The sequence below is a fragment of the Berghia stephanieae genome, chromosome 5, assembly GCF_034508935.2.
Source record: "Berghia stephanieae isolate SIO BIC M18660-M18661 chromosome 5, UCSD_Bste_1.3, whole genome shotgun sequence".
Taxonomy (NCBI): domain Eukaryota; kingdom Metazoa; phylum Mollusca; class Gastropoda; order Nudibranchia; family Aeolidiidae; genus Berghia; species Berghia stephanieae.
Window position 1 is genome coordinate 28,906,317 of NC_088364.1, and position 13,931 is coordinate 28,920,247.

General features: G+C 35.4%; 1 protein-coding gene across 1 annotated transcript in view; it reads left to right on the forward strand.

The window, feature by feature from the left end:
* The window catches only part of LOC144972714 (5'(3')-deoxyribonucleotidase, cytosolic type-like), a 7,896-nt gene extending 2,902 nt beyond the window's left edge, over window positions 1-4,994 (forward strand). Inside the window, exons 2-5 of the mRNA XM_078914263.1 lie at window positions 583-683; window positions 1,462-1,522; window positions 2,500-2,614; window positions 4,617-4,994. Of these exons, the coding sequence (XP_078770389.1) occupies window positions 583-683; window positions 1,462-1,522; window positions 2,500-2,614; window positions 4,617-4,762 (423 nt within the window). The 3' untranslated portion in view covers window positions 4,763-4,994. The remainder of the gene's footprint in view (window positions 1-582; window positions 684-1,461; window positions 1,523-2,499; window positions 2,615-4,616) is intronic.
* The last annotated feature ends 8,937 nt before the right edge of the window (window positions 4,995-13,931 follow it).

The window sequence follows — 13,931 nt, forward strand, 5'->3', positions numbered from 1 at the left end:
AAAATCACCCCTCCCTCCAAATAAAGATATTCATGAAGAAAAACAATTCTAATAAACTGCACTTTGGCCGATGGTGAAAGTGGTATAGTTTGCTGCAATGATAGTCTTAGATGATCATGGTCTGAGGTCAAAACTACATACAGTGCAACCCCTGGATAACGACACCCCTGAATAACGACAACCCCTGGATAGCGAATTGACCTCCGGTCCCGATTTTTTTGCTATATATTATTAGTAATAAAAACCCCAAAATAGTGACATACATTTGAGTAAATCCCCTGGTTAGCGACATCTTTTTAATAATAACCGGCAGTTGATACCCAACATTCATCATATCGTACTATTAACCAATAAAAAACGTCTTTTTTTCCCCTCCCAATGAGATTTGATCCATAACAATCGGATCCAAAGACCATCATACCATTATCTCACTTCTACTCGCTTAGAGTCTGGTGTCTTAGAGTTAAGCACAATATAAGTTTTCAGCATTATTATTATTATTACTCTAATACTGTTTTCACCTAAGCATTACATGATAAGAATGATTAACAGTTATTTCAATTTTATTTTAATTTTTGACAGGAAAAAATCATAAGTATCTACAATGGTGAGGGTTTTTTCCAAAGTCTATCAGAAATTGATGGTGCTTGTGCAGCTGTGAAAGAAATAGACCAAATGGAAAAGTAAGTCTTAATTTGTCTGTGTCAGATTAATGTAATGGATGATGAGCGCTTCTTGTAGGAGTACAATTCTTTATTCACACATTTACTTTCCATACTCCATTTGACCAGGAGAAAATAGTTGTGTTGAGATCATTTCAGACAATGCCATTTTCATGCACATCTTTCCAGATTTTTATCTTACAAAAGACTTGCTCCCAAATTTTTAACTTTCAAAGTTCAAGGTGGAGCATACTTTCATGTCTTCATCCTCATCCTGTTATGTTCAATATTTGTTATTAATGATACATGGAAGACTTCACAATGGAAATGCTTACGATTGTGAAGAATATAAACATTATTTTCAAAATTTTCAGTTAATTTTTCTGTTATGTATTAATAGCATGTTTAACTGGTAATCAAGAGATCTTTGGTTTAATCCCCAGTTGAGGCAGGCTGATTTTTTTTTCTTTAATTTTTCTTTATGCTTTGTCTTTCACTGCTTCTTACACACTTTTTCATTTTCAGATCTTTTTCTTACACCAGTGCCTGTTGCCAAAGCTGTTAATACTATTTTTAAAATTGTCTTAAACAGTATGAGTGTAACCAAAAATATTTTTATTGTTTTCTTTGATTTTCCTATGCATTTGCAAAATTATTGACTACTTCTGGTTGGTACTCTTCAATCATAACTATTTTCATAACCATAATCATAACCATTATAGAGGTATCTGCATGACTGCATTCTCAAATATCATGAGAGATGTATGCTAAACATTGTTTTCCTAATTTTTTTTTTCAGTGTTGAGGTCTTCTTATGCACCAGCCCTCTTGTTTGTTATGATTTTTGTCTGAAAGAAAAGGTAATTATATTAAATTAATCACGGAGCATTGCATTACCTTAGCCACTCTTCTGTCTTATGTAGAATGCAACGAATAGAATAGTGCCAATAAGACATATTTAATAGTGCTGAGACAGACGTGCAGAGAGAGAAAGAGAGAGAGAGAGAGAGAGAGAGAGAGAGAGAGAGAGAGAGAGAGAGAGGGGGGGGGGTGAGGGAGAGAGAAATTTTTTAGATCATAGTTGAAAGACAAGTTTCTTTGGACACACAACCAGAAAAGAAAAAAATATATTCCTTTCAGTCAGCGACAACAGTCAAAAGGATGACAATTTTTTTAAAATAAAAAAGAATACAGAAAAACATCAAACCAAAACAGTGGTAACAGTTAAAATATTTTTTATCTTCGCACAACTGTCCAAAATGGTGAGAAGAGTGATGTGAAGCCTTCGAAATGTAGGACAGATATTGAATCTAAAGAAAGAGGGGAGAAAATTTCAGTATTCACAACCTTGTGCATTTTATATACCCATCAAAACTGTTGTATTTTAAAAAGTATAAATATCATAAGTTCCAAATTGTTCTATGAAGCATCTGAAGACATATTTTTTATTCGCTCAGTGTATTGTCTATAAGAAGTCAACTCTTGTTTGAAGTTGACACCTGATGACAGTTCCGCTCTTTTCCCTCTTTATTATTGAAATGGTAAAATTTGACTTTGTATATATATATGGCTTATTATTAGAATTATTAGCAAAGGTTTATTTTATTTTTTTAAAATTGCATTGAAGAAGCCATTGATAATCTCTCTTGGACAAAATTGATAAAATAAAGACTCATGCTAATTTGTACAACGTATTTTAAGATTAATACCACCGAACCTTGTATTCATGAAGAATACGCCATCTCTTTCAGGATAGTAAGGAGCTAAAGAGGTAACATATAATAATAGTGTTCAGGGTTTATAATTTAATAGAAATCTTTTATTTTATCTCACATAGTGTCAGTGGGTAGAGGAGCATCTTGGTAAAAATTGGGTGGACAAGGTGATCATTACCAGAGACAAAACCCTTGTACAAGGGGATATTCTCATTGATGACAAACCTGACATAAAAGGTAAGAACCATATCCCAAATCCACTTTATGAAATAGGAATGTTACGTTTTAAATGTTAATTGGAAATGTTCATGGGTATTCTTACATATGATGCAACACAGAAATCTTGAACAAGTTTTTGACCGGACCTGTTTCTTTGAGATTTCTGTGTTTTTGAGCTTTCTATGTTGGGTATTTTACAAAGAATATGAAGATGAATATGAAGGAGGGGGGGGGGGGGTAGGTTGTTTCTGTGATGTCGCATTATAATGAGGTATTGTGTTAAGTGTGTCTTGTTTTATTCAATAACAGATGAAATCATGTTCCTCTTTTCGTATACTATAATAATAAGACTAAGCCAGCTCGTCCCACTGTCGACACACTCAGCATGCAATGTCTTTAACCTACGAGTTGAACTATGATTTTTTTTAATGAAACAATTTTTTTCACTCAAATCTACCTGAAACTTGAAAGATGGCATTTGATTTTTTAAAAAATTCTTTGGTTTTTGAAAGTGCTTCAGATGAATCTGCAGCTGATAATGTCGATTCAGGTGGCGATGTCACAAATATATGTGATTTTATAAAGGAAAATACTTAAAAGTAATCAAGCACATTCAAAATTGGTCTTTTTATATATATTTTTAATTCATTAATTTTTGTCCAATGTTTTACATGTCACAAACATACATGTCATATATCAAATTAATGGGAATATGGTTCTTTATTTGAAAATATCCTTTTAATTAGGGTTTCATTAATGGTACTGACACAGTAAAAAATGTTAAATAAGGTCCATTATTCATAAGAGTTATTTCCCTTAGCTTGGTAGTTCAGAGTCAAAAGGGACAAAATTTCTTGAGAAGTAGTTGGTTAATACAATAATAGGAACAACTTGAGGTCATCATGGTCTCGCTAGCCCCACTGGTACTGGTACACAACAGGGTGAGGTGTTGCGTGCATAAGACACTGGTGAAACATGCTTTACACACCTCTCCACCTATGCACACACACACACACTCCTACTCCACACACGCACGCTTAACACAACTAATACATTTAAGGCCACATAGAGAATGATGGCAGTTCTTGTTTCTGTCAAAACAAACATCAGGCAAAATAATTTTAACGACAAATGTAAAAATTAAGGTCCATTTTGCTTGAGATTTTCATGCTAGCCTCTGATAGTGATCGAGATTTTTGTGTTGCACTGTATGTTATATTACAACTTTCCTTCATAAACCAGACCTTGAAACAGTAATATTTTACTCATGATATGCTTCCTTCAATCAGATTTTTAAAACTGCTTGTGATGTTAACTTTGAAATTTATTATGCGAAAATTTTAAAGATTTTTTTCCCATTTAATTATTCACTCCTGATGACTTTTTGACCCAGTTTTGTCTAGTTTCCAGATATGTATATGTCATTGTCTTTGTTCCAACGCATTCATTCACCGCTTTGTTGCTGCTGCTTAGTCATGGGAATGTCAGAAAAATCACACCCAGAGTAGTAGTAGTACAAAGTATCACTTTTTGTTTTATATGCATACATATATTATAGTCATTCCCTACTCCCCAATTCATCAGCCAAGGTCATTAGAGATCCAGTTACTAAAAGTGTCAAAAATGCGGCTTACTAATTTTGGTGATAGTTCATTCTATAAAGCAGGGCCTTCCATTAGGAACTCTCTCCCCTTCTCAGTAAAGCTCGCGCACACAGCATTGAGGATTTAAAAAAAAAACTGAAAACCTATTTCTTTTATATTTAAAAAAAATAGATGTTTTCTGCTGGATTAGTTAGGGGGGGGGGGGGGGGGGGGGGTGGTGAGGGGGATGACAGAATAATATATGTGAGAGAGTTTGACTGAAATAAAGAACTACTGATATAAAGTCCTGATAATTTTTTTTCTGTTTGGACACGTTCATAACACTCTTGCTCAAATGTACATCACATCGGTAATTTTTAACATTTAGATTTAGTTGAATTAAATATATATTTCTTTTTTTTTCTCTCCCTTTTCAGGCTCTGTGAAAAAACCTTCTTGGGAGCACATTATATTCACAGCTTGCCACAATGTCAAAGCTAGGATTGGAAATAAGAAACGGCTCGAAAATTGGACAGATGGAAGTTGGAGAGATTTGATAGAAGATTTCCAGAAACGAATTTGAATATTCATATTGTTACATAATTAAATCCCTAAATGTCTAAATACCTTCAGTATTTGGATTTGTCAATTTTGACTATACAGAAGTCACCACTTAAATTAAGACATGATGACTTACCTTGAACCCGTACCTAATCCCAAGCGTTAAAGAGTGGACAATCTGAAGAAACCTTGATTCCAAATCTGTCATATTCTCCTTACACATCACTTGATTCAATAAATGAATGAAAACTCTCTGCAGAGATTGTGACTGTGATATTATTATAGTGAGCTAATCACTGCCTTTCATTATTTATACAGGATGGATTTTGTTGTTGAAAAGTAATAATGTGTGCCGTAAAGTACATATCTTTTGGAAAATAAAAATAACAATTTTTAACAATACTTCAGTTGACTTTTGATTCAGGCTCACTTATATCAAGATCTTAACTGTAAAATAGTGACAAAAGCGTAATGCTGGTCTCAAAATTGAAGTAAATTATAGAAAATTATATATAGTCAATAACGAGTTGTGTTGTATTTCATAGAAATGATTTTATTGTTTGACCAAATAAAGGTAACAAAATAAGGCAAATAAAATTCCAATCGCCAATCCATCCACCAATCTTGTCAACAGATCAAAACATATCATCATCATCTTCATCCGCCGGCTTCACTCTAGTTCCAGGGAAATATACCAAGTTCAAGATTATTTTTAACATAAATTGGGCTTTATGGGAGCCCTATCCTTTTACAAGCAGTTTTTTATTTGATTCAAACTTAATATTTTAACTTATCATTTTACCCCCGTTGTGGGCAAAGAGATCCCATTTGTATTCCCTTTCTACATTGCTATCTGTCTTAGCTATGGATTCCCCAATCAAATTTGTATATATATATATTTCTTTCACTGAACAGTATGTGTTTGTATGTATGTATGTATGTGTGTGTATATATATACATACATACATACAAACACATACTGTTCAATGAAAGAAACACATAATATTTTTTTCCACTTTCAAACCCTTTTCCCTGGTGTTGAGTTTGGTTATAATGTTTTGAGTACTTTTACCAATCTTAGTTTAAGATGTGTGTTTTTCAAACCTTTTTACTGTCATTGTGAGTTTTTTTAAAAAATCACGTGAATCTTCATGTTTAGGCTCATAACATCAAAACTATTCATTCAACAAGCACAAAATTTTACACAGTACACAGCAGTGGTTTGTGACCATCTGTCTTATAAGCAGCTTATTTTGTCATTTCACTTGTCTTGGATTGCTTTATTTAACATGCCTCAGTCAACTGGAGAAAAGAGAGCAATTGCTAGAGCGGTTAAAAAGTGTCCAGAGTCAATAAGGGTTACAATTTTCCATGCCACTGGAAAGCAAAAGTCAATGACCTATTTTGTTAACTGCTGATTGAAAGTTACTGTTATCTATAAAATCACGATGTCGATGAAGGTTTTTTTCTTCTGTTGTTGTCTGATCAAACCTTATCAATATTCAAGATCTTTATATACACCGATTTTGGAAAGTAAAATAAAATAATAATTAAAAAAAATCAAAACACGAATTTTATGCAGTTTAAACGTGCATGATGTTGGTTTAATCATTGTCTATATATCCATCTTGCGCTAAATATGATTATCAAAAAAATCAAGAAGAAAAAAAATTCCAGAAAGATCCTACGATTAGCAACAGTTGTAAGATTAAAAAAAAACACACAAAAAACTTGACCTTTTATATAGCGCATTATCCACTAACATGCTCAAAGTGCTTTACAAAGGGTCCCTGACCAACAGCAACAAGTAACATGTAGAATGATACATGACACCTGATAGGCGATATTGCAATTTTTTTCCGACAAAGACAACACTGTTAATGGCCAGGTACTCATTTTACACCTGAGTACGAAGAGAGAAAGTGAGTAAAGAGCCTTTTCCAAGGACTCAACTATGCGCTGAGCGAGGCTCAAACCCAGGACCTTCTGATCCGAAAGTGAGTGTCATATCCCAAGACCACATAGCCACAAAGATCTTGATTCAGCTTTTTAAAAAAATCTATATGAATAAGAGCTTTGATACTTAAATATGGAAATAAATCCTGTTTAAATAAAATTTTTACCTGGTCTCCAAGTGTTTATTTTATGTGTATTTCAGCATACATAAATATATCCAGTTATAGCCATATTAATGGCCATAATTTCTAATTATTCTATTGATGCATGAAGAATGCTCAAAATAGACTCAGTTTCAAATATCTCGCCTGCCATTCTAACGTGAAAAAAAAATGGACAAGGAGTATATTCTTCTTTTCATATGGCAACGAACTCAGACAGAGTGTGGTATTACTGGCAATGTTCTTTTTAAAAAATTTCTTTATCTGTAGCCTGCGCTTGTATGCATGTTGTCTATCTTATGCCTCACCATAGCTCTGCAAAACTTGTACATTTGTTATTCTATCTGACCATTTGGTGTTTAGCAATCTTCTGTACAACCACATTTCAATAGCTTCTAGCCAGTTTTGGTGTTCCTTGTTTAGAGTCAAAGTTTCACGTGCATAGAGCAAAGATGAGAGAATGTATGTTTGGATAACCTTAAGTTTCGTGTTTAATTTAATATTGGTGGCAGAGATGACTAGTCTTAGATTGTGGAAGGTGTTTTTAGCGATTGTTATTCATTGTTTTATTTCTAAAAAATATCTAGTGTCCGTGATAGTTGCACCAAGATATTTAAACTTTTAAAAATTGTTTGATAGTTTCCCATATGCTGGTGAGGTAAAAAGATAGATCTTGGTTTTGTTTGTTAACGACCATGCACTGGGTTTTCTTGACGTTCAGCTAAAGTCCCTTTGCTTCGCTACCAGCCACTGATTTGTCAAGCATGATCTGAAGGTTTTCTGAAGTGTAAGCCATAAGAACTGCATTGTCTGCATACCTCAAGTTCGTCAAATTCTCATCTCCATCACAGATGCCTGATACTTCTTCAATTATACGATAGATTATTTCAGTGTACATGTTGAAAAGGTCTGGAGATAAAACACATCCTTGTCTCCCTCCATTTTTAATATTGAAAAAAATCATTGTCCATTCTTACACATGTTGTTTGGTTCCAGTACAAATTTTTCAAAAGGCAGAGGTCGTACTGCGCTATTCCAATGGATGTGAGTACTTCAAAAAGTTCTTTATGTTTAACCAAGTCGAAGGCTTTGGAACAGCGGAAGAAGACAGCAGCTTCTAATGGTGCTCGCTCTACTATGTTATGACGATCAATCCAGGATGAAAATTCCGTACTGTACTCGTGCACCGTCGCAAACCCACCTGGAAGCTTCGTCACAATGTACCGTTCAATTGCTGCCATTATCGGGCCCTATTCTCTAGGCGTTGTTGCCAGCATTCCTGACACTATGTGCATGGACTTGCGAAGTTTCACATCTACCACACACTGGAACGCAATACTCCTCTGTGGAATAGCATAGTGCCAAGGCGAACATAGGACTAGACTAACACCCTAGTTCATCCCGCCAGCTTCCTCAGAAGACTTGCATTTCTCTATCTTCCAGGCAACTCCTTCGAGATGCACCCGATAAGTAAGGGTGCGGTCCAGGGTAACCCCCAGGTATTTTGGATTCGGCTGATATGGGAGAAGCTGGTCCCCAACGAGGCCGTTGAGTTTACGAGTATGCCAGCCACTGCATAGATGAAATGCAGTGGCCACGGTTTTCGAAGTGTTCATCTTCAGGTACCACTTCTCAAAGTAGGATTTGAGTCTGGTGATGTCCTCACTGAGTATGCTCTTGAGATTGGTCCACCTTTTACTGTGAGTAACGAGTGCCCAGTCGTCTGTGTATCTCAGCCTCAAGGTGGAAGTGTTCGGCATGTTGCTAATGCAGACATTTAACAACACTGGTGCCAGAACAGATCCCTGAGAGACCACATTCTTCAGTTTCCTAACTGCACTCGTAGTGTCTCCCAGCGTGGAATTGTCTTTCCCCTAAGACTGAAGAAAACAACTTCAAGGTCTTTTTGCACCTTATGATCTTTGCAAGTTTGAACATTAAACCTTCGCACCAGACCGTATCATACGCCGCTGATAGGTCTATAAACACAGCACCATTTTGCTGTTTCCTTTCGAACCCTGCCTCAATTTGCTCTGTAAGGGCAATGACCTGTTCCGTTGTGCACCTCCCTTCCCTGAAGCCCACCTGCTCAGCTGGTAGGGCAGCATCTAGGACCAGCCCCCATCGATTCAATAGAACACGCTCCAAAAGTTTGTACAAGCAGCTCAGATGTGACATGGGTCTGTAACTGTCGGCCTCCTGCGCTGTTTCCCTGGCTTCAGGATGGCAACTATCTTAGTGTGCTTCCACACTTGTGGAAGTTTTCCTTTTGCAAGGACGACAGACATTGCCTCTGCCAGCGGCGCTTGCAACACAATGAGTAGGCCATTTCAGCACCAGTAAAAAGGAAGATGATAGAGGAAAAGTTGTAGATCTGAAGTTTAAAGTACAGCATAAATCAAAATCAAGATAAAGGGGACTAGTTCAAATAGGGAGCAGAAGATTCCACGAGCAATCCTCAGATGTCCCAATTTAGATATCCAAAAAGTCTCATCCAGGCACAAGCAAAAGATTGGAGTATGAACTCCACAGGGGTTAGCTTCACCACAGGTGTAATTTGTTTTTTTTTGTTTTTACGGGTTTTACAGCCCTTCCGACAGATTTCTGTCATTTCAGCACCAGTAAAAAGGAAGGAAATGGGATAGTTAAAGATTCTTGATTTACAATTTGAAAGCATACGAGAAAAAGTAAGAAAAAGGCGACTGGTTCAAATATGGAACAAATGTAGATTCCAAGAGTACACTATCAGTGTACTTAGTTTGAGATCACCGAAAAGGGTCATCCAGACACAAGCACAGGATCCGACTTAAAGGAACAAACTCAAATCCTTACATTCTACTGCTTCCCTCCCAGTCCCAGCCAAGGACGGTGTCCAGGGAAAGGACAAAACCAAGTAATCTCGTTCCAAGACAAGATAGAAAGCAACTCGGAAAACAGATATAAAGGTATAGAAGACACATAATGACCTCCTTCCCACCATGAGAGGTCAAAGACCCCACCCAGCAGGCTTAATTTAAAGACCTGATGATCACATCTCTGTGGTATGATGGATGATGGTTGTTGTAGTTGTAATACAATGATGTACCATCAAAAAAGACATAAAACACAAATACATAAAACACTAATAAGGATTAATGAATTAGCAACAAGCTTTATTGTCTTTGATTTGGATTTGGAGATGAAGAGATCAAAAGTTGTGAAAGATATGTGACATGGTGAACACGCCATAGCTTTTGGAAAATATATAACATTAACATAGCACCAAAGTAAAGTAAGCCAGGGTACTCCACGTAATGGCAACACATAAAGAATGTAAAACATAACTAACTTTAAACTTCACTTCTTTCTGCTCGAATTTACACTATATTCCATAAGATGGCACTTCCATTGTGAAGACCATCTGTCCAAAGTGAAAGGTGTTTAATAATTGCTATCTTTAAAGAGAATGTACTGAGTGAGCACTAAATTACGCTTCTTGAATCTGTAACACTAATAAGTGTTACAAAGTGAACGTAAGTTAGTTTCTAATGATTAAATGGCGTTTGCAACAAATATTTCTAGGTCACTTCAGCGCCAGAAAAAGAAAAATGATGTGTTAGGTCCGTTAAAGATATTACATTTCACAAGGTATACGGCACTTATGATACTTTTAGGTCATCTTAGAGCTACATCTTAAAAAGGGTGAGGAAAAGGTTACAGATGTAGTGCATATGTACTTATCAAGGAAAAAATAAAAAAGAGTAAGCCCCAGGAAAAAAAAAAGGTAGACGAAAGGGATTTGTTTGTTTGTCGGGGTTTTACGGCGCTTGCAACCCATTAAGGTCATATCAGCGCCTGTAAAAAGGAAGAAAATGGGATAGTAACAAGTTCTAGAATTACAATTAAAGCACCCAAGAAAAGGTAAGACAAGGGTAATTGGTTCAAATAGGAAACAGATGTAAATTTCAAGAGCACACTATCAAAGTACTTAGTTTGAGGTCACTTAAAAGTTGCATCCAGACACAAGCACGTCCCCACTAAGAGAAATACGCTCAAAAGTTTACAAATCATATATATGTAAACAAAACATAATACAGTGTTTAACAGAGAGGTGATTTACAAGGAAAACATTATCATCTCCCCAAACTAACTATACGTTTGACTGTTTCCCCTTTCAGCCAGGGCCAAGACAAAACCAAATAATTTCATTCCAAGAAAAGACATAAAGCAAATTGGAAAACAGATATAGGGTGATAGAAGACACAGTACCTCCCTGCCTAGCAAGGGAGGTCAGGAACCCCACCCAGATAGACTAGTTCAGGGAACAAAAGTAAAAGTTAATCCCAAGAGAAACCTGTCTAAGACAACCTATCGTCCCATATACCTATGCTTTGGCATTCTGATGGTTTGGTTGATCTTTTCGTGAATTTTATTATCTGCTGTCTGATTCGCTATCTTAAATTTTTAGACTGAAATATGGATGTCATTTTTTTAAAAAGTAGTAACCTCAGGAATAGTTGGTTTCCTTCCCCCCCCCCCCCCTCCCCCTTTATCAAATGTCAATCTTACCAGTGCTTATTCAATTATTTTTTTATAATGTTATATATCCTTAATTCAACAGCAATTTGAACACAAACCATTAATTATCCACAACATCAAAATTCCCTTACTCAGTGGTCACCGCCTCATATCCCACATTGTCATGGTTATATTCACATTATAATATGACACTGCTCTGGTGTAACTGTTTACTATCAAAAACATCCCTTAAGTAATAACCTGCTTTTTATCTAACAATAACCAGCCATATTTACCAATACTTTAAAGGGCAACATAATTTAATAAAATGTTTTGGGGCAGAGTACAACTGAATCAAAATATGGTTCAATAACACTCTTCTCAAATGTTTAACAAAATCAAAATCGCAAATCCATTGTAATTCTTTTAAATGATGCAAACCGCTTTACATACTTTTGTTCCCATGGCCAGAATATCATCTCGCACGTCAGATAATTGTCATTGAGTGATATCAGTCATGTTTAGACTATGTCTCAGATTCCAGATTACTGTACCCCAGACAAGTAAGATATTTCACAATTTCAGGGTTATGTTTGTTTTTAAGGGTTTTACGGCGCTTGCAACACATTTAGGTTATATCAGCGCCAGTAAAAAGGAAGAAAATGGAATAGTAAAAAGTTCTAGAATTACAATTAAAGCACCCAAGAGAAAGGAAGACAATGGGGAACTGGGAACAAATAGGGATCAGATGCAGATTCCAAGAGCAAACCATCAATGTACTTAGTTTGAGATCACCTATAAGTCTCATCCGGACACAAGCACAAAATCCAACAAAGAGGAGTACACTCAAATGCTTACAGTATACATTTAAAATAACAAACATAATAATACATAACAGAGAGATGATTTACAAGGAAAAAAATATCATCTCCCAAAACAATAACTATGCATTTGACTGTTTCCCTCCCAGCTAGGACTCAGGCCAGGGCTAGGAGAAAACCAAGTAATCTCATTCCGAGACAAAGACAGAAAGCAAATTGGAAAACAGATAAAGGGGGATAGAAGACACAGTAAGTGTTACATTGGTTGAATTTATAATACAATCCACTCCGGATAATCGCAACACCTTGGGATCAGGGAAAATGTTGTGATTAACTGAAGTTGCAATTAACCGAAGTTGAGTTTCCTGTCCACGATTGCAACATTTTATACACACACACACACACATATTTATATATAATATATATATATATATATATATATATATATATATATATATATATATATATATATATTATATATATATATTATATATATGTTAAACTCAAACAAGTTGTTATAAACAGAGTTCTTAGTCCACCACAGACATAGCAATTTGTTTGAAACAAAAACCATATGGCATCCCTGTACAGATTTTGAAAAGCAAAAGATGCTTTGGTGCAAGTCGACATCTTGTTCGGATTGGATTAACTTTCACTCTTTTTCTCTCAACATTTGTAAGAGTCAAAAAGAGCTTAGCCGTGATGAGAGACAATAAGCTCTTACCAAACTCGTTTGTCACAATGCACAGTTGTCAATTCCAAAACAAAGGACATCGCCCAGTCTCTCTTTACAACTGTCTACGTGTTGTGAAGGCTATGCCCAGTCCCCTTCCCATCTTATTTAATGGCCACAGATGACATCACAAACCCATACTGCAAAGCCCCGCCCTCTTTTGTCTCAAATAGAGTGCTGACACACTAATGTAGCATTAAATCTCGCTAACACTAACTCTCGATATTTCAACCTGTCACGATTTCTTCCATGATGAAATAAAATCATGATGTTTTGTTTGATTGATCTCTTGAACTTACCACTATTTTTAGGGCGAAAATTTGTTGCGATTAACCAAAGTTTGTTGCAAGTATCTGGTGACTTTTATATAGAATTAAAACAAACTCTACTTCAAATTCAGTTTCTTGGGAAATGTTGTGATTAACCGAGTTGCGATTATCTGGAGTGGACTGTAATAGGGAAAGCATTGCTTAACCATCTGTTTCTCATCAGAAAATGACATAAAGGATAGAACAAAATAAAGGCCCCCCTCCCCCCCTCGTTGTCAAGAAAACGGTTAATGGACGATGAACACTATCTTTCTAAATGAGAAACTTTAAAAATCATTTGATGGCAATAAATTATGTACTAGAAATATCATGCAAGGACATATTTGTAATGTGGATAACTTTCGAGTATATTTTCAATTCATTTTAAAAGAGCAAATATTCAATTACGAAATCCAATAAAATTTAAAAAGACAAAATTACATTCTGAATTCACAAAACATAAATCATATCAATTCAACAAAACAAACTCTACTTCAAAATAATCATGGAATCGGAAATAATAATAAAAAGATGTGTGACTAGTGTCTCAAATTTCCAACAAGAGAGGGAACTTCTTGTTCAAAGTTAAAAAATTATACTACTTTGTGATAATTAATATTGTTAACAACAATACAAATGTTAACAAAAACATTTTTAGAATGACAACACACAAGAAAGGAAGAATTTAAAAGTGAAAAAAAAATACACAGATTTA